This window comes from Molossus molossus, unplaced genomic scaffold (genome assembly GCF_014108415.1).
Source record: "Molossus molossus isolate mMolMol1 unplaced genomic scaffold, mMolMol1.p scaffold_m16_p_3, whole genome shotgun sequence".
NCBI classification, from domain to species: Eukaryota; Metazoa; Chordata; class Mammalia; order Chiroptera; family Molossidae; genus Molossus; species Molossus molossus.
In genome coordinates, this window is record NW_023425366.1 from 3,213,871 (window position 1) to 3,235,412 (window position 21,542).

Consider the following 21,542-nt stretch of genomic DNA (forward strand, 5'->3'; position numbering starts at 1 on the left):
TCTACCTATGATAAAGCAAAAAATTTCTAAGATGGCATTTTAATAATGATGGCTGGTAGTTTATAAACACTATTAACTTAAGGATGACTATAAAAAGCAAGTGCAAAACTTAAATGTTGCAGTTGATTTCAAGCACACTTGATAAACAGATTTTAAGTACTGAAATTTTCTAGTTGTATAATCACCTCAAATCTCTATATAAGAAACTGTGACATGTTCAATTTGAGATATCAAAAGGCATTTAAAATAAACACCACAAAATGCATCTGTAGTTTCAAGGTCAAGTTTATTAGGAGAGTAAGAGATGTATTATACATGGACTATAAATACTGTGCAGCTGACTCTAATCACAGTCAAGCACAGAGACACAGTCAGTGCCGATCTATTTTGTGGACACCCTTGTTCTTTTGTTCCAAGAAAAGTTTGCGCCATAAGACTTGGACTTGGGTTTCGGAACCTTCCTCTCTTCAACGTCATAGCTCCATCCTAGAAAACAAAAACAGACTCACAGGAACAGAATTCAACAGTATACCTGAAGTACACAGTGAGCAGAAGCTAATGTTCATAAATTTAACGTTCATTTATCATCAGGAGTACATGTCAACACATCTGAAATATAAATACTTACTTAGTAATTTGTTCCCTTATAATCCTGTGACAAGAGGATTCAAAATATTGTCTGAGGATGATTTACCATCCCTTAAATTAAAGGTATAACTCATAACTCGATTTTTCCTTGCTCAATAGTCGTCGTTCAATTACTGATGGTTATGTCTCACATACAATCCCCACCCCTGTGTGGTTTAGTACGCAGAGTCTTCGGCAACTGCACGGAGGAGCACATACAATCCCCACCCGTGTGGCTTAGTACGCAGCGTCTTCGGCAGCTGCACGGAGGAGCACATACAATCCCCACCCCGGCGTGGTTTAGTACGCAGCGTCTTCGGCAGCTGCACGGAGGAGCACATACAATCCCCACCCGTGTGGCTTAGTACGCAGCGTCTTCGGCAACTGCACCGAGGAGCACTGCGCGATGTGACCGGGCTCCCTGTTTTCTAGAGGAAGGTGCTTCCAGCAGTTTGGAGCTCACTCAAGGTGATGCAGAAAAACATGCAGAGACCTTTCTGTAGAAATCACAGGGCTGGAATAGACCATGAAGGGTACTTGGTGCAATCCCCTGGGCTTTGATGAGCTAGTGATTAAACTAAAAATGTTTCCTAACATTTGTTTCAAGGGCTACCTAGTGAGAACCCCACAGAAGCACTTGATAATGCACATTCTTAGGCCTGACCAGGCCGGTTGGATTAGAAACTGGTGGAGTCTGGGACTCCGCACTTACGGACCCCAGGAGATTTTTATGCACAGAACCTGAGATCCACTGGTCCAAACTTCTCTTCTGGGAGAGGCCCTTTGCAGTGTTTTATAATTTTGAGAACTAGATTATTTACGTCTGTGTCTTCTGCTTTAAGCCCTGTTTTTCAGTTTTCTTAAGACATGGAGGACCGTATCAGTACTTTCCTCCTTGAAATGATTCGGTGACTCCTCTATCCCTAGTCCCAGCAGTCTCTATGGCTTCCACCTTTCTGCATAAGGTCCACTTCTATCCCTGCAGTTCATCCTTCTTCTCGGAACGTGCTTCAGTGATTCATCTTGAAACAGCTGATTCATGGCTGAATCATGCAATCGTGAATAAAATGTCCAAAGTGAATATGATGTTGTCTAACTAAACAAGTGTCTCGATCCTGTGACCTGTGACCTGTCATGAGTTCTAGGGCTTCATGGTGAGTCTAGTGTTTGCTGCCACAAAGCTTACGTTTCAATAGCCCCTCAGAATTCAATTTTGACACAAAGGTGAAGCCTATGAAACTCAAGTCATCCAAGAACACTGCTACTATTGCCTATTTCAGTGTCCAAAGGGGGAAATAATTAATAATTCCACTGCTAGAACTCCTCTTCATTTGCTAGAAGGATACAAATAAGCAGGCAAGCAAATGAATCAAATTACTTAAAAATACAAATTAAACATCAGAATCTGGGAGAGAAAACACTGATTTAATTCACCTGGTTAACATAACCTCACCTTCAGAGTAGAGAAAATGTCGAGCACTTTCCTACCCATTAAAGCGAACAGACGAACAGACAAAATCACAAAGCTCTCTTACTTGAGGAGGACCTCGGCCGCGTGAGCACACGGACAAGCGGCAGTGCGACCTCAGACATTCCCCAGAGGGCGCCGCGGAGCTCCTGCCCCGCAGGCTGCGTGAGGACGGAGGAGGGGGCCGCGCCAGGGCTGCAGAGCACGGCGCTCAGCCACTCACGGCGCCCCGAGAAGGTGCTCCGGGAACCTCTGTCGAGGGGATGCGCTTCCTCTACACACAGAGGAGCCTGAGGCACAGCAGCCAGGCTGGCAGCACGAGGCCGCGCAGGAGGAAGGGGCGAATCGAGACCTTTGCCTCGACCTTGCCGCCTCCTACGGTGCACAGTGAGCACTAGGTAAATGTTCGCTATTATTTCTCCTTCACATTTGATTCTACCTTCCTGACAACACATCTTCTACATGAAGTATCAGTGTACATAAAATTTAGATGACACCGGAACCCATTCATTTTGAATCTGTAATGCTTTGGCTCTTGCTAGGTGCAATTTGACGCAGTTATTAACTATAGAAAGGAGTTTGGTAAGCAAACTAATACTGTGAACTGAGCACGATATCTTCACTTGAACATTGTGAACTTCTTAGATAGTTCATTAGTCAACAAATGATGCTGGTAATTATAAAACAATACTCAATTCAATAAAGCAGGTAAACAATAACAATATTTAACGAGCATTTACTATTCATTTACTAACTTGTATTGATGGCCCAGTCTGTCAGGGACTATGCAGACAACAGAGGTAAAGCAGTGAATAAAACAAAAATATCCCCAAACTCCAAATGAGCAGGGGAAGAGGAATTAGTAAGTGAACGTGGACTGTAGTGGATGCTAGTATAGTAATACCCAGGGTTAAAAACACGCAGTCCTGCGGATGTGCCGAGGAGGAGACGTTCCGGGGCGGCAGGAAGCCTTCCCTCCCGGGTCACGTCTGAGGGGGTCTGGAGGGCGGGAGTGATCACAGGGCTGCCCGGGCAGGAGCCGGCCCGCAGACCCGCAGTGAAGCGCAGAGGCCACGGGTGGGGAGGCCCGCCGCGCCGGCCGGTGTGCTCTGTGCTGTGCTCAGTGCTTGGGGGGCATTTTTATTGAGTTCCAAAACTGAGTTCATAGGTTGCTTGGCTTATGAGATAGGCATTACATATACCCCGATTTTATATTTAGTTATGAAGGAAAATAAAGCACAGAGAAGATAAACAAGCAGTATGAAGCCACCTGGCTAATAAGGGGCAAAGCCAGGATTTCAACCCAGGTTGACTTGAAAGCTGTGACCGTGACCACCTCATAAATAAAACTGCACTCCTATAAAAACATCCTGTAATTGTGATTTTTATCTATTCCACCCTTTTCTTTCTGTTGGTGTGATTCCATAACCTTTTCCCTGTAGCTCTGTGAATGTGTGCAAGGCTGTCTTAACGGTCCCTGGACAGTGAGCCTACGCCCCACAGGCTGCACACCAGGTGTGCCGAAGGAAGTGGTTCTAGGTTCCATGTCTGGTGGTACGTTGCCCAAGGCCTCCCTGAACTTTTCTCACCAAAGGATGGGTGACAGAAGCTGCTGCCTCCCAGTCGCCTCCTAACACACCTTCTCCAGCCCAGTGAAGACGTCACAAGAGGAGGTGAAGAAATGAGAGTACTTGGGAATATTCGGGACCTGGTACATATGCAAACACATACCCGATAATCACTTTCTCACGTACATGGCTAATCTGGAGAAAGGGTTTTAACTGAATGAGAGTGTGGACATGGCTCTGTTCAGGAATCTGAGCTGTCGGGGTCACTGCTGTGAGACCGGTTGGTACATGCAGAGTGACTGGCCGGGGTTTTCTCCTGGTGACTAAGGAGTGTGCTGGCCCTTGGGAACGGCGCCCAGATTACAGTTGCTGTTGATGGTGATAACAACAATAAACAGAAGTGTCATTTTGGGCACTGGAATGTGACGGGCAGGGCACCCTGTGAAAACAAACACAGGCACACCTGGTGGAAACCTGCCTTTGCTGATAGCACCCTCTCCCCCTCACCCCTCTCCCCCTCACCTCTCTCCCCCTCACACTCTCGACAGCTGCTCCTGTGGACAACAGCTGTGCTCCCAGAGCCGCACAGCCTCTGGTCCAGTGAAAGCAGAGGAGGGTATGAGGGAGGCGTCTGATGACAACTCACAGCAGAGATAAACTCAAGTCACAGTCTGCATGTGTCTCCCTGCGGGTTTGCGAGCCATCACTCAGAAAACGTTTCTACCACGCAGGGCTGCTGTGATCATAAAATCTGCTCTTTTATGAAACACCGTCAAGAATGCGAGCCATCCCCGCACCCCTGCCCGCAGCCCCGCCCCACTCCAGAGCACCGTCGCCGCAGACCACGTGGCACCCGGCTCCCGCTGACAGGACCCAGCTACAGGGGCAGCAGCACGGACAGGGCAGCAGCTTCTGCACCAACCGGTGCAGGGCGGACCCTGCACTTGCCTGTTCCACATCCCATCCCGTCTGAAGCTTGTTCTTACAAAGAAAGAACACAATATAACTTTCAAGAAATACCACACAGCCCTGGTCCTTTGGCTCAGCAGTTGGAGCGCCGGCTTGCGGACCAGAGAGTCCCAGGTTTGGTTCCCGCCAAGGGGATGTACCAAAAAAAAAAAAAAATACCATGCAGAAATTTAAGAATGGAACCTCTGTAAAATGTTTAAATTTCTGTGGGAATTTTTTTCTACCCTAAAATAAGGGTTTAAAAATAAAAAAGAAATAACTCAAACTCAGTTTTCTGAATGGGCTCACAGACATGAGAACATTTGCAGTCTCTGAAGAGCGCTTCTGTAAAACCAAGCTGTGGTCCCGGCCAGGTCCCAGTGCTGCTCTGCTGGACCCTGAGCACTAGCCCTGCTCTCCGCATGCTGCTGGCTGGACGGAGCTCCCGAGAGGCACCCCCCCCCCCCCCCGCCCGGAAGCAGCCAGACGCCGGTGCACCTGCCCCACCTCTGGAATGCTGTCACCAAGATGCTCCGAGCTGTATGCCTCCTTATCAGAGACACTTCTGGCAAAAGCTCTGGTAATCTCAGAATGTGACCTGTAATATCCTGTACTGGATTTTCCCCGGACCATGTATCTTGTGGATCCTCCAGACTGGTTGGGACCTTGTACTTCCTACGACAGAGATGTTCCGTGTATTCTTTTCAATTGCTAACAAAAACAAAGCAACAACAAAAAACCTCTGCACAAACCAGACCACAACAATTCACTTGTGAATTCCATGTATGAGATGGAAAAAGAAAACCAACTCCACTCATTTTTACGCCCAGACCACTTTATATTTGGTTCAGTAATACAGAAGCAGAGGACATGCGCCAGTGCTCCGTCCCTTGTGAGCCATGTTACCCCTGGTGACCCTGGTCCAGGATCTGGACAGGTTTTTCTCCTCCAATGCCCTGATCGCAAACCCAGCACCAGCTCAGAAGGACAGCTGAATGCTCTCCCTACTGCGCACTTGTGCACAGAGCAAGAACCCCCCCTCCTCTGGCCCAGCACCAGCTCAGAAGGACAGCTGAATGCTCTCCCTACTGCGCACTTGTGCACAGAGCAAGAACCCCCCCCCCTCTGGCCCAGCACCAGCTCAGAAGGACAGCTGAATGCTCTCCCTACTGCGCACTTGTGCACAGAGCAAGAACCCCCCCTCCTCTGGCCCAGCACCAGCTCAGAAGGGCAGCTGAATGCTCTCCCTACTGCACACTTGTGCACAGAGCAAGAACCCCCCCTCCTCTGGCCCAGCACCAGCTCAGAAGGGCAGCTGAATGCTCTCGCTACTGCGCACTTGTGCACAGAGCAAGAACCCCCCCTCCTCTGGCCCAGCACCAGCTCAGAAGGGCAGCTGAATGCTCTCGCTACTGCGCACTTGTGCACAGAGCAAGAACCCCCCCTCCTCTGGCCCAGCACCAGCTCAGAAGGGCAGCTGAATGCTCTCCCTACTGCACACTTGTGCACAGAGCAAGAACCCCCTCCCCTCTGGCCCAGCACCAGCTCAGAAGGGCAGCTGAATGCTCTCCCTACTGCGCACTTGTGCACAGAGCAAGAACCCCCCCTCCCCTGGCCCAGCACCAGCTCAGAAGGGCAGCTGAATGCTCTCGCTACTGCGCACTTGTGCACAGAGCAAGAACCCCCCCTCCTCTGGCCCAGCACCAGCTCAGAAGGACAGCTGAATGCTCTCCCTACTGCACACTTGTGCACAGAGCAAGAACCCCCCCTCCTCTGGCCCAGCACCAGCTCAGAAGGGCAGCTGTATGCTCTCCCTACTGCGCACTTGTGCACAGAGCAAGAACCCCCCCCTCTGGCCCAGCACCAGCTCCGAAGGGCAGCTGAATGCTCTCCCTACTGCGCACTTGTGCACAGAGCAAGAACCCCCCCCCCCTCTGGCCCAGCACCAGCTCAGAAGGACAGCTGAATGCTCTCCCTACTGCACACTTGTGCACAGAGCAAGAACCCCCCCCTCTGGCCCAGCACCAGCTCAGAAGGGCAGCTGAATGCTCTCCCTACTGCGCACTTGTGCACAGAGCAAGAACCCCCCCCTCCTCTGGCCCAGCACCAGCTCAGAAGGGCAGCTGAATGCTCTCCCTACTGCGCACTTGTGCACAGAGCAAGAACCCCCCCTCCCCTGGCCCAGCACCAGCTCAGAAGGGCAGCTGAATGCTCTCCCTACTGCACACTTGTGCACAGAGCAAGAACCCCCCCTCCTCTGGCCCAGCACCAGCTCAGAAGGGCAGCTGAATGCTCTCCCTACTGCGCACTTGTGCACAGAGCAAGAACCCCCCCCCTCTGGCCCAGCACCAGCTCAGAAGGGCAGCTGAATGCTCTCCCTACTGCGCACTTGTGCACAGAGCAAGAACCCCCCCCCCCTCTGGCCCAGCACCAGCTCAGAAGGACAGCTGAATGCTCTCCCTACTGCGCACTTGTGCACAGAGCAAGAACCCCGCCCCCCTCTGGCCCAGCACCAGCTCAGAAGGACAGCTGAATGCTCTCCCTACTGCGCACTTGTGCACAGAGCAAGAACCCCCCCTCCTCTGGCCCAGCACCAGCTCAGAAGGGCAGCTGAATGCTCTCCCTACTGCGCACTTGTGCACAGAGCAAGAACCTCCCCCTCTTCTGGCCCAGCACCAGCTCAGAAGGGCAGCTGAATGCTCTCCCTACTGCGCACTTGTGCACAGAGCAAGAACCCCCCCCTCCTCTGGCCCAGCACCAGCTCAGAAGGACAGCTGAATGCTCTCCCTACTGCGCACTTGTGCACAGAGCAAGAACCCCGCCCCCCTCTGGCCCAGCACCAGCTCAGAAGGACAGCTGAATGCTCTCCCTACTGCGCACTTGTGCACAGAGCAAGAACCCCCCCTCCTCTGGCCCAGCACCAGCTCAGAAGGGCAGCTGAATGCTCTCGCTACTGCGCACTTGTGCACAGAGCAAGAACCCCCCCCTCTGGCCCAGCACCAGCTCAGAAGGGCAGCTGAATGCTCTCCCTACTGCGCACTTGTGCACAGAGCAAGAACCCCCCCCTCTGGCCCAGCACCAGCTCAGAAGGACAGCTGAATGCTCTCCCTACTGCGCACTTGTGCACAGAGCAAGAACCCCCCCCTCTGGCCCAGCACCAGCTCAGAAGGGCAGCTGAATGCTCTCCCTACTGCGCACTTGTGCACAGAGCAAGAACCCCCCCCCCCCTCTGGCCCAGCACCAGCTCAGAAGGACAGCTGAATGCTCTCCCTACTGCGCACTTGTGCACAGAGCAAGAACCCCCCCTCCTCTGGCCCAGCACCAGCTCAGAAGGACAGCTGAATGCTCTCCCTACTGCACACTTGTGCACAGAGCAAGAACCCCCCCCCCCTCTGGCCCAGCACCAGCTCAGAAGGGCAGCTGAATGCTCTCCCTACTGCACACTTGTGCACAGAGCAAGAACCCCCCCCCCCTCTGGCCCAGCACCAGCTCAGAAGGGCAGCTGAATGCTCTCCCTACTGCGCACTTGTGCACAGAGCAAGAACCCCCCCCCCTCTGGCCCAGCACCAGCTCAGAAGGGCAGCTGAATGCTCTCCCTACTGCACACTTGTGTACAGAGCAAGAACCCCCCCCCTCTGGCCCAGCACCAGCTCAGAAGGGCAGCTGAATGCTCTCCCTACTGCGCACTTGTGCACAGAGCAAGAACCCCCCCCCTCTGGCCCAGCACCAGCTCAGAAGGGCAGCTGAATGCTCTCCCTACTGCACACTTGTGTACAGAGCAAGAAACCCCCCTCTGGCCCAGCACCAGCTCAGAAGGGCAGCTGAATGCTCTCCCTACTGCGCACTTGTGCACAGAGCAAGAACCCCCCCCTCTGGCCCAGCACCAGCTCAGAAGGGCTGCTGAATGCTCTCCCTACTGCGCACTTGTGCACAAAGCAAGAACCCCGCCCCTCTGGCCCAGGCTGACAGAACTGGCACCCCCTGCTCACTCAGTCGGGATGGGATGGCACAGCAACTGCCCCGGGAGGCCACAGCGAGGTCTGCCAGTACTTGGGAGGCTCACGACCCCTCACCAGGCTGTGCACCCATAGTATGCCTAGGTGACGCAGAGCATAAACTTAAAATATAATTTAAGGGGGTGGGGGGAGAACAATAGCCTTTCAGGAATTTCACTTTAAAATCCCTCTACTTTGAAATTCCCAAGTATCTAATAATTGGGGTGGGGGTAGGGTGAGATTCAGAACAATTTAAAAGTATCTTAGATCTTTTAGAAAATAAAACAGAAAATAAATAAGTGTTCTGGATACACTGGCAAAATAATTCCACAGAAATTATATAAAATGATTTCAATGAACAGATAAGGCGAAAATGCCGGCACTGGGAATACTAGGGTAGGGACAGCTCACACACGGCCACAGCTGAGACACCCCACAGAAAGACCCCACCTTTGACAGGACAGTCATCGTCCACCTTAAATTTTAACCTTTTTAAATGTAGCTGCTATACAGTATTATTAATCTTATTTCCAAAGCAGTAATTAGAACCACATTATTCAGAATTTGCCACAAAACAAACTGGTCTGTGTTCCAAAAGTACACTTGAAACTCAGTCAATAGAAATTTGAAACACATTTTTCTAGAGAAAAAATGATACAACGTGGATGTCCAAAAGTCGCTCTCAGAGATTGGCTGGGTGTGGTGTGTGCACGGATCCCCAGAACCCCAGTTAACCCCAGCACACAAGGAACCCCACTGACCACCATGTAGGACATATCTCCACGAGGACATGACTTCAGACGCCTCGGAGTGAATCTGAGAACCTCACCTCTCCCTTAGGAGCCCAGCAGGCGAGCGGACATCCCCGAGCAGACGGGATTGGAGGACAGGCTGCGGAGGGAGGGCACAGTGCCCCCAGAGAGCTCTCGCACCATGCCGGGCACCACAGACACCCGCCTCAGCCTGTCACTGCCTGCATTCCTCCATCACTCCGTGAGCTGTAGGTACAAGTCACCTTCACTATTTGCGGTTGGTATTTGTGAGCTCACCTACTCACCAGAATTTATTTGCAAGCCCAAATATTTACTATGCTTCCATGGTCATTCATGACTCGCATGGGCAGTGAGTTGTCACCAGCTGAGGTCGAGTGAGGTGATGCTCTGCCTCTCTGCGTCTTCTCCCACACCGTGAACAAGTGCCCGTCCTGTGTCCACTTGCAGCCACATCTCTCGCTGTGCTTCATGCGGCAGTGCTGTCTGACAGGCCCCTCAAGTGTCGTGCGTCCAGGGTCCTGAGTGCAGGGGGCTGGGATGTGCCCGCCTGTCAGACACACTTCACCCAGGCAGGTGCTATAGGCTGAGAGTTCAGTGTTCATGAATCGACAATATACTTTTAATCAGAAACACATAAAAACAACATACTGATCGTTTGACAAGATGTTGCCGTCGGAAGCTCACAGGCATGTAACTGGTATTGCATGTTCACACAGTGTGGGTAGCGACATTTCTGTGCATAACTACTCCGAACAGCGGGTGTCAACGCTCTGTCCTGTCTGGTAACTCTCCCCTCCCCGCCCCAAAAAGCCACTTTTGTTTTCCTTTGCTATTCGAAATTTATTCCTTTAAGTCTATATAGATTTGAGCTGTACTGACTGCTCCCGTGAGCTGGTTTTAACATCTGTCCGGCCTTCTTATTTCATGAGTGAAATAAATTCTTCAACACGAGTTCATTTATATCTATATTAGCGTCATGATTTATATCCCCGGAAACATTCTTTTATGACAGTTCTGGCGGTTCCACCGAGACGCCGATAGGGTGGCCACGCGACGCCAGCGAACCGCACCGGAAGTGGCGTGCTGTCTCCTGGGGCCCAGGCAACTCTCCCCTTGGCTCCGAGAAGTGAGCACACGAGAACTTGACTGATCTGGTTCCCTTATTCTAATTCTGCTATTACTCTTGGGAACCGGTTTTACAGTCTGATCACTTAACGATTCCTTTAAACTGATTGATGTTTTGAGAGATTCATTCTTTGTTGGGTGAGAAAAAACTAGAACATCTGGTTTGTTAGTCTTTTCTGTGTATTTGAGCTCAAATAAATGAAGAATTTTACTCACCGAGAGGAGAAGAGTTCTTTAGTATGGACCAGTGGATTTCACAAGCCTGCGTTCACTAGTTACCCTATGGCTAAAGTTCTGGAATCCAAGTTACAGCTCTCTGTCACGAAGCCTATCGACCGGGCAGCCACTTCAGAAAGACTGTCGCCTCTCACTGTGCGGAGGTGATACTCTGCTACCTCCAGATGTTACTAATGTGTTATATTAGAATATCTCTTTCAGGGGCTCTGTTCTTTGATCAAATAAATGGGTTATTCCTAAAGTTCTCAAAAAACAAGGAAACTGAACTTCTAATACTTTTAATGTGCTGTATTTTAAAAATATTCTTAAGGACCTAAGAAATATTTTAGAATTTAAGTTCAGATGACATTAGGCAAATCTTTGGCAAACAAGACAAATTTAGTCATTTTGGATTAATAAAAGTAGCTATGTTTTCTCTAATTTATCAGTTTAAATATAATACAAGCATTGATTTTTATTCTACTGTGACATATTCTTTCTAAACTGATAGAATAAGCTATCATTACTTCTAATATTTATAATCCTCGAAAATGTAAATTTGTGTTTATCCAAAATGATTCATTATTCTAACAGTTTTATTTCAACAGAATTATGATTTATAGTATGTCACCATAAAATTCATTTCCAAGATTTTGGGAAACTTAAAACCTTAGCTATTACTGGATATTATTAGATCCCTAGATCAGTTATAAGACTACTGAACACTGATTACTAAGCAGCATTTTGAGTTCATATACCTTGGCTTCTCATTTGTACGTTTTAAAGAGAGGCTGTACCTCTGGGGCTGGGGATCAAACCTGCAACCCAGACACCTGCCCTGGACCTGAAGGGAACCCTCTAACCCCGGGGCCAGCTGGCGAGCAGGCGGGGCCGAAGGCCGAAGAGCCCGGAGTCAGAGGAAATGCCGGCAGGCCGAGGCTCCATCTGTGTGGGCGCTAGCACGGAGCCTTCCTGGGCAGCGCCCTCTGCCCAGCGCAGGCTTCACACAGCAGAGGCGCTGCTCCGCGGACTGCGGGCCACAGCACAGGCGGCCAGTCACAATCCAGTTATTGGAATGTTAACTGGCTGCCCCTTTACTTCTTTAGTTTAGATCCCGTATTTTCTAGGCTAATCTATGTCAACAAGGGGAATATCACTTATCAATGGAATTTTATTTTTATATTTTAAATATAGTTAGTATACAATACTGCATTCGTTAAATTAGTTTCAAGTGTACAATACTGTGACTTGAAATCTTTATACCTTACAATGTAATCACTCAACTAATTCTAGTAATCATCTGTCGCCAGTAGACTTACCACAATGTTACTATGTTCCCCTTCACCATCCACCTTTCCTCAATATCCCTCCTCTCTGGCAGCCATTCCTGTGGTCTCCATGAGTCTGTTTTTGTTCATTTGTCTTATTTTTAGATTCCACATGTATGTGAGATAGATAATTGTCTTTTTCCGTCTGACTTATTTCACTTAGCATAATATCCTCTAGGTCCATCAATGTTATCTCAAATAGCAAGATTTCATTCTTTTTTAATGCTGCATAATATTCCATTATGTATACATACCACTTCTTCTTTATCCATTCACCTAGGTCACTTAGATTATTTCCATATCTCGACTCTTACAAAAATGCTACAATGAACACAGGGGTGCATACATCTTTTCAAATTTGTGTTTCTGTTTTCTTCGGATAAATACCCAGAAGTGCAGATCCAGTTTTCTGAGGAATTCTCATACTGCTTTCCACACTGGCTGCACCACTCTGCAGTCCTACTAAAACATGTTATTTGTTGACTTTTTGATCATAGCCATTCTGACTGGGGTGAGGTTACAGAGTTGTATTAATATTTGGGATTTAGGATCTACACCACACTTACTGAATCTTGTTTCTTGGTATTTTTGGAATATTACGTTCGGCATATTTATGGCATGTCTCAGGATTATTATATGATGTCTTAAGATTTTTTTCTCTGTAAAGATTATGTTCATTCATTTTTTTTAGAAATTACATGAACATTCACTGTCTCCTTTGAAAATGGGCTTAAATGACTGTTTACAGATATTTTGTCTATAACATTTTGGAATGACTTAAATTGCATTATTCTTATGAACTCACACATTTCACTTTTGAAATTCTCATTAATGTTAACTATAGCCATTTCAAGTCTTCTGTCAGATATGGATGTTTTTTATTTCACCTGATGCTTTTCTGAAAGCTCAATCAGCCCCAGCTGTGTCTTCAGAGACTCCTGGAGCCTGTGGAGGACTCACGGGCACGGCCGGTCCGGGCTCCTAAGGCTGCACGGGGGCCGGTCTGGGCTCCTAAGGCCGCACGGGGCTGCGCCAGGACTTCCAGCTGCGGCCCAGGGTCAGACCCAGGGGCAGTGAAAGGGGAGCTGATTCCCCGGGCCTGGATGAGCTGACAAGGGCTGTTGGTGAGTTCTGTTTGAAATATTTTTGACATTGCTTTAATGTTCTATTTTCTGGACATATAAGAAAGTCCTTCATCCTTCTTCTTGGGGTATGTACAACTCATTACAGTTTAGTAGACAATCACTGGTGACCTCTCTCTCCCTGCACAACAGCTACAGATTCCAGCAACTTTTTGAATATTCTTACTTTCACGGTAATACAGTTATTTGTGCATGTTCAATAACTATATGACCACCTTTTTATTAGAACATAACTGGAAACAATGGCTGAGCAACGGAAGCCTGAGCTGGAACAGCATATTTGAGAATGATGCTCATTTTATCAGATAGGAACTGAAGCTGACCGACCGCCCAGAGCCAAAGCTTACAAAGTCCTTCTAAGGAAACTGGCCTGGCACCGGCTTACCAAGCTCCCTCCGAGGAAGGAGCCTCTGGACATCTGGGGGACCTGGGAGGGAAGGGTTCCGCCCACATGAACACGTACTGCAGGAGAGATCTGGTGGCAAGTTAGTGGTTTGGCTTCCTCTTCTCAAGAGGCTTTGGAAAGAACAATCTGAGATTCCTCATGGAAATTTTCAGCCAAGCAAACTTAAGAACACTTATGTAATAAAGGGGAGCAGAATGTGTCACCCCAAAATCTGCCCCTTTGGCCTAAGGATTGGCTTGGGCTGCTCATTCTTTAAAAACAGTAAATAGCCCTGGCCGGTTTGGCTCAGCGGTTGGAGCGTCGGCCTGCGGTCCCAAGAGACCCGGGTTCGGTTCCCGCTGGGGGCATGTACTTCGGTTGCAGTTTGTCCCCGGCCCTGGTTGGTCGTGCAGATGGCAGCCGCTCGATGTGTCCCTTCACATCAATGTTTCTCTCTCTCTCTCTTCCTCTCTCTCCCTCCCACTCTATCTGAACAAAAAAATGGAAAAATGTCCTCAGGTGAGGATAAAAAAATAAATAAATAAAAACAGTAAATACAAAAAAATCTCCGAAAACTGCCCTTTTGTGAGCCAGAAAGAAAAAGACGATCACCTCTGGAAGCGCTAATGGAGGAGAGGCTAGGACTCACATCTGCACGGCAAGCAAACCCTTGCTCACAGTCTGAGCCTCACCCCCCACTCCCACCGCCTCTGTCTTTCACCAGAGACAGACCTTAACGTGATGAGTAGGGCCACTTGAGGGCTCTGCAGATTTCCTGGGTTTCTCCCGTTTAAACAGGAGGTATACATGTTGTTAAACTTGCATGCTTACCATGCTATTCTCTGCTACAGGGGTGTCTCAGCAAAGAACCTAGAATGATGGAAGGAACGGACCTTCCCTGCCCTATCGTGGTATGGGGGAGGGTAACGCGTCCCCGCTCTTCTGGCGGGTCTAAGAGTTAAACAGACGAGAGACAGAGGAACAGGAGAAGGTGGCTGAAGCCACCACATAAACACCACCTTTAGTCGAAGACACCAAGTTTCGGGCTGCGCGTCAGTCCTGGGAGGTTCCAGGGGAAGCCCATAAACAAGGGTCTGGCGGCTGGATGCGAGTCTGGGGTAGGAGGTAAGGCCCTCTCCCCCACAGTGAGGGCACACCCTCACATGGAGGACCTCTGACCTCTACAAAGGGTGAGTTCCACTTGGCTTCCAGAGCTTCTCTCACGTCTAATTTGCTTACAATTAACTAGCGGAAACAGCTCTGCCAGAAAGGTGTACTTCGGGGTGACTGACTGCAGTGCAAGTCCACACTCCTGCTGCACCTTTGAGAGTCATCACGCCAAACAGCAGCCCAATCTTATTTTGTGATCATGGACGTTTGAGTTTTTTTATTTTTTTATTTTATTTTATTTTTTATCCTCACCCGAGGATATTTTTCCATTTTTTGTACAGATAGAGTAGGAGGGAGAGAGAGGAAGGGAGAGAGAGTGAGAAACATCGACGTGAAGGGACACATCGAGTGGCTGCCACCCGCACGACCAACCAGGGCCGGGGACAAACTGCAACCGAAGTACGTGCCCTTAGCGGGAACCGAACCCGGGTCTCTCCGGACCACAGGTCGACACTCTAACCGCTGAGCCAAACCGGCCAGGGCCGTTTGAGTTTTTTTAAATTAGCAAGTGGGGAGGGACACGGAAACAACTGTTTCAATGGAAAACTGTTACCATCTGTAGCACGTCTTTACCAGTTACCGGATTTTAGTTCAATTCCTGCCTTTCATCTATTCTATCACTTCCTAAGTTGTATGTAACAGAGAGAAATGCAAATTATGCCCTAAACCCTACTGGTTCCTGGTTTAATTGTCTCCCTCCCCCACCCCAACTTCTGCCCCTCTGCCTTTCCTTCTTCTACATCCCAGCATTCCCTTTTCCCACAAAAATTTCTGTTCTGACTTTGACTTTGAATGGGTTATGCCAACTACCTAGTTCCTTTATAACATATGAGTAAAATAAATTCCTTAACATGCATGTTATATCTCTATGACAGTCTTGATTCTTACCTTTGTTTAAAGGTGTCTCTTACCAGATATATGGGTGCAAGGTGGAGCCCCGCACCCGAAGGTCTACGTTGGTGGAAGTGCAGACCTTGCTTCAGTGCCCACCTCTGGGACAGCTCTACACCCTGCCTGCACCTCCGACAGGTGCTTACTTCCCTGGATCGAGGGCCAGGCCGGGCTGCTTCCACCTCTGTCACTTAGAGGCTGGTCCTTCCCAACAGACCCACTGGGGACAGACTGCAGTTTCACAGTTTCCCTGGTCCTTCCATTATTGAAAGAAACTCTCTATTTTGAGAATTTCAGAGAGTTTTTACAGCTTACAATGAGAAAACCACAGGGGGTAAAACAATACCAGAGAAAAGTCACAAGCGTCTAATCAGAACAAAGGGGTGGGGCTGGCCTGACTCTCAGCATGTGAATGCAGCAGGCCCAGCCTCCAGTACTCTCAGCATGTGAATGCAGCAGGCCCAGCCTCCAGTACTCTCAGCATGTGAATGCAGCAGGCCCAGCCTCCAGTACTCTCAGCATGTGAATGCAGCAGGCCCAGCCTCCAGTACTCTCAGCATGTGAATGCAGCAGGCCCAGCCTCCAGTACTCTCAGCATGTGAATGCAGCAGGCCCAGCCTCCAGTACTGCTGTCCCCAGTGCTGTCTTCCCTCCCCAGCAAGCAGCCCTACCCCTGGACCCACTAGACAAAGCCAGGTGGGGGAGAAAGGTGGGTTTTCTCAGGACACAAAGATCTAAAAGTAAGATTCACCTACACTTCAGAGGAAACCTTAGATAACCTTTCTTTTTTTTTTTTTAATTCGTTTGTATTGATTTTTTTTGAGAGAGAGAAAGGGAGGAGGGAGAAAGAAACATTGATCGGTTGTATCCCTTATATACCCTGATGGGAAATCAAACCTGCAACCTGGGCATGTGCCCTGACCGGGAATCCAACAGGTGACCTTTTGGTGCAGGGGACAATGCTCAACCAACTGAGCCACACAGGCCAGGGCCAGGTAATCTTTCTTTGTAACAAGAGAAAAAGAGTATCCTTGAAAGGTTTCTCAGGAATGTATACTGAGGCCAATGGAAAATCTTTAGGATAAGGACCTGGGGTTAAAGGCAGAAGATGCTGAGGTCCCTATATTTTATTCACTCTGTATGGATGCGGGGGAGGGGGAGGTAAGATGCTGGGGTCCCTATATTTTATTCACTCTGTATGGATGCGGGGGAGGGGGAGGTAAGATGCTGGGGTCCCTATATTTTATTCACTCTGTATGGATGCGGGGGAGGGGAGGTAAGTGCTGGGTCCCTATATTTTATTCACTCTGTATGGATGCGGGGGAGGGGGAGGTAAGATGCTGGGGTCCCTATATTTTATTCACTCTGTATGGATGCGGGGGAGGGGGAGGTAAGATGCTGGGGTCCCTATATTTTATTCACTCTGTATGGATGCGGGGGAGGGGAGGTAAGTGCTGGGTCCCTATATTTTATTCACTCTGTATGGATGCGGGGGAGGGGGAGGTAAGATGCTGGGGTCCCTATATTTTATTCACTCTGTATGGATGCGGGGGAGGGGGAGGTAAGATGCTGGGGTCCCTATATTTTATTCACTCTGTATGAATGCTGGGGAGGGGGAGGTAAGTGCTGGGGTCCCTATATTTTATTCACTCTGTATGGATGCGGGGGAGGGGGAGGTGAGTGCTGGGGTCCCTATATTTTATTCACTCTGTATGGATGCGGGGGAGGGGAGGTAAGTGCTGGGGCAGTGCAAGGCGGGGCGCAGGAGGAGGAAGAAGCCCACGGAGGGCATTTACTTATTTCTCCTTCCCCAGTCCTCCGGCTCACAGAACCACCCTCGAGTGGGTGAGGCGGGAAGACAGGCCTGAGCAGGGGAGGCAGCAGTGGGGTGGGCTGCAGGGGGACAGTGGCAAGAGGAGGAGGACACCTTCGTTCTCGGGGACGAGGGCATTCTTATGTGACATGGACCTGCACAATGCCTGACTTCTTTGGTTAGGAAACTGAACACGGTGTTAATGGGGATCGTGTGATATAATACATACAGGTCTCTTTGGCTCTCTTATTTCATTATTACATGTAACATGAGTTTCCCCTTTGCTTCGTATTCGGTTAAGAGTGCCTGAGGAACAGACCTACTTCTTTAGCGTGGAATGTGGACTTGCCTAAGTTGGGTAGACTTTCCTGTTTCTTACATTCAGCACAGAACATGCATTAATGAAATATTTAGAATATGCACATAACGTGTGTCCCGTGTGCTGCCAAGTACTCTAGAGTGTTGTCCAACAGAAACATAAATGAACCACACATACAATTTAAATGCCACAATAAAAAATGCCTAAAAAGAAACAGGTAAAATTAGTGTTACTATATTTCCTTACCCAATGTATATCCATAATATTATCATTTCAATATGTAATCAATATAAAAATAATTAGATATCTTATATGTTTTTTAATACTAAGTCTTTGAAAGCTAGTATCAATTTTACATCATAGCACACCTCAATTCAAACTAGACACATTCCATGTGCTGCCCGGTCACATGGGCTCCCATGGTGGACAGAGACCTACACAGCTCGTTCTGAAGCTCACCAGCAGCACCGCATTGCAGACAACATCTGGGATCCAGAAACTGTGGCCCTATCAGTTAGGAGCTATGTGCTTGATCTTGGTCTTACTGTATTAACTCTTCTGGGTTTTAGTAGTTACAAGTAGAACAAATAACAGCTTGGAAACAACTCTAAAATTATAAAATGATCACCTCAAGTACACTGAAATATCATTCAAGGTTCTAACCCTTAATAAACTCAGAATAAACTTTAAATTAACAGAACTTTGTGGTTCTATTTTACGGACACACTAAACTATAAGAACTGCTAATCATTCTCCTATAATTTTATTTCTTCAAATTTCTAATCAGAAGAAATCAACAGTTCTTCTAAAAGACAGAACAAGTAGTCAAATTAAAGGACCTTACACAAAATCTTAAAACATAATCTGGAGAATAATTTGTGATGTCACTAAACGTACTATTCAAACGCACTGATCCTACTGAACACATTACAAGACGAAGCCGCCCCGGATGAGGCGCTTCCCTTGTAGGCGCCTGCCCCCCAGCAGACAGGACCGACCGATGGTCCCCGGAGCCTGGCTGCACTGCCGGCATCTGACAGGCGCGCCACATCCGTTGTCCTGAAGGCAACACCAAGACCAACAGGTGAAGTGGAAGCCTGCCATCGGAACTGCAGGAAGGAACGCGTTGTTGTGGGAGACGAGACAGGAGAGCACACGTCCAGCAGGGGTGGGAGAGGGACTGAGAGAGGATCAGGAGGCGACAGAAACTTTTCCAATGTGTTCTGAAGACTACACTGGAGCTCACAGGCAGGCAGGGTGAGAGAGGGACCCCGAGTGCGGCTGGGCGAAGGGGGCAGAGCTAGGTCAGTGCCTGATGCTCAGTGATGCTCACATCGTGAGGGCTCTGGGTTATCAGTCGGGCTTATCTAGTGAGCACAGGCCCTTCGAGATGTCTGAATAGAGGGTATTTTGGGATTTATATAAAAGTCAGAGAAAAAATGTTCTTAGTATTGAGGCAGTATACACAACTATTTTCTGTACCTAACCAAATATTTGCAGATTTGGGGGACATATGGTCTCTATCACAACTATTTAATTCTACTATTAGAGCGGAAAAGCAGTCAGAGAAATACACAGCAAATAAGTATGTCTGCCCTCGGGTAAGACTTGCTCACCCACTGAAGGGTCCATGTCCTTGTCATTTAATGCTGCTGACTGTCTCTAGGACCTGTTTCCTTGAACTATAAACTGGGTGACTGTTCCTGCTCCATACAGCTGTAGAGAGGGTTAAATTAGCATGAAAAGTACTTAGCACAGTGTCTAGTGCATAACCTAGTGTTCGTGCATGTCAGCTTTTGTGATGATGTTCATTATCTGAGTCAGAAATATAATTAAAAATGTTTTCTAGAGCAACCGAATCTGAAAGTCTTGTTCCTCGTTACACTGATGCTCTACGATATAATCTTTCCTGTCGAGGGAAATACTGGTCCTGGACTTTTTAACCATTTAAAAGTAAGGGAAATGAGAAAACTGAGAAAGGAATGAAAGGTAGGCTTTTCATTTTCAGAACAGTCCTCAAGTCAACAACTTGTGTGTGTGGTGGTTTTACCCTAACCTCCAATTTCTAGATGCTCCTGAAAGGCAATCATTCAATACTGATAAATGTTTGTCAAATTTTATCAGCAAACCTTTGCCAAATTTTACTGTCAACACAGAATCATCCATATCAACAAAAACACAAGGCCCTGGGTTCGACAGTGAGGAGGAAAGACGGGCCCGGGCCTGCAGGCCTGCGGTTGTGGGGCCTTCCCGAACCCACTCCTCGCTTCCACCGGGCACGCTCACCACGGCTGAGCACAGCGGAACTCGGCTGGCTCAGCGTTCTCGTGAGGTGGGCAAGAAGAAACGAGCACCCCGTTACCAGCCTCTTAGTCCATCAGTCGTCACATATCAGCGCTTCTGAATCACTTCTTCAGGCCTCCATCTACCTGAGCACTGGGCCACCCAATGCCCAGCAGCGCGGGCACAGCAAGATGGCGTGAGGGAGGAGAGGTCCGTGTTCATGTCCCCACCACTAGCCACGCATACAGCAGAGCAAGAAAGAATGGAGGGGGGCTAGGCAGCTTAGAAAAGACCCTTCACCCCACAATTATGTACTACTCCCTGGAGTGTGTGTGGACTTACTGCTACAAGAGACAGAGAAACAGAACTTAACTAAAGATATATAATGCTGAATATTAAAATAAATGCAGCAAAGTCAAGGTGAAAAAATCACTGAGGAAATAATCCCAGGAAATAAGAGTGGCCTCAAATTCTTGAATAGAGAAATGCGTATTAGAAAGCTCACAAGTTGGCCAGGTATCCAGTGTCATGTGGGCTTTGTGCTAAGTACCGGGCACAAAGCAGTGACTAGGATATAACTCCTACTACCTTGTATGTTAAAATTCCTGACCTGCTGTTAGCCTGGAGTTTTATAAGGGTTTATCCACTATGCTTTTTCAAGTTATGGTATTCATTGGCTGTGATAATGTCCTCAATTTTCTTTCCTGGGTGACAGACATCAGATTGGAAAAGCACCTGCTTGCAAAGGTAGCAGTGGCTAGCTCACACCTGCAACTCAGTGACAACTGCAGTCTGTGCTCTGTGACCACTCAGGGAGACACTACCAGATTCACGTTTAATCAGACTTCCTGTTACTAAACTCTCACTGCAGACCTCAAATGAAGACTCGAAAGGTGTCAGACATAGAATATGGTAGGCTACACATACAGCGAACATCAGCAGACTGCTCTTGAGGAGCTCGAGTCAGTGAAGGGGAATGAATACACGGCCCCAAATGTGCCACTTGGACATGTGGGTCATTCTGAGCTGAAGGTCATTAAGCCCAGCAGACACAGAAAAACTTTTAACCTCTCCCTTAGCTACCTACAAGACTTCAGATAGGTGGCCAAGCCCAGAAAGAGAGCTATTACCAGAAGCCACTTATAGGTGAATGACCTACCCGCATGGCAGAACTAACATCTGCTCTCCACAAACTGTGAACTACGCCCCGCCCCCGGAGCCCAAGTCCCATCGCACTCCTTAGCTCAGGACAGCACAGAAACCTTAACTGCACGACCTGTCCTGGGTCTCATATTCTTATGGGCCCCATACGTATGTTTAAATTTGTTTTTCTCCTGTTAATATTTCTTATGTTAATTTTATTATTAGAACCTAGAAAGGTAGACAAAATTTTTCTCCCCAACAGTTTAATAAAAAGAGGGCAATATTAATTTTTTTGGTCTTTTATTATTTATTTATTTTTGTTACAGATATTTCTCCTTTCCCCCCATT

General features: G+C 48.3%; 1 protein-coding gene across 1 annotated transcript in view; it reads right to left on the reverse strand.

Annotated features, from left to right (window-relative positions):
- Positions 1 to 267: 267 nt before the first annotated feature.
- NDUFS4 (NADH:ubiquinone oxidoreductase subunit S4) overlaps positions 268 to 21,542 on the reverse strand; it is an 88,279-nt gene continuing 67,004 nt past the window's right edge. Inside the window, exon 5 of the mRNA XM_036280835.1 lies at positions 268 to 486. Within this exon, the coding sequence (XP_036136728.1) occupies positions 383 to 486 (104 nt within the window). The 3' untranslated portion in view covers positions 268 to 382. The remainder of the gene's footprint in view (positions 487 to 21,542) is intronic.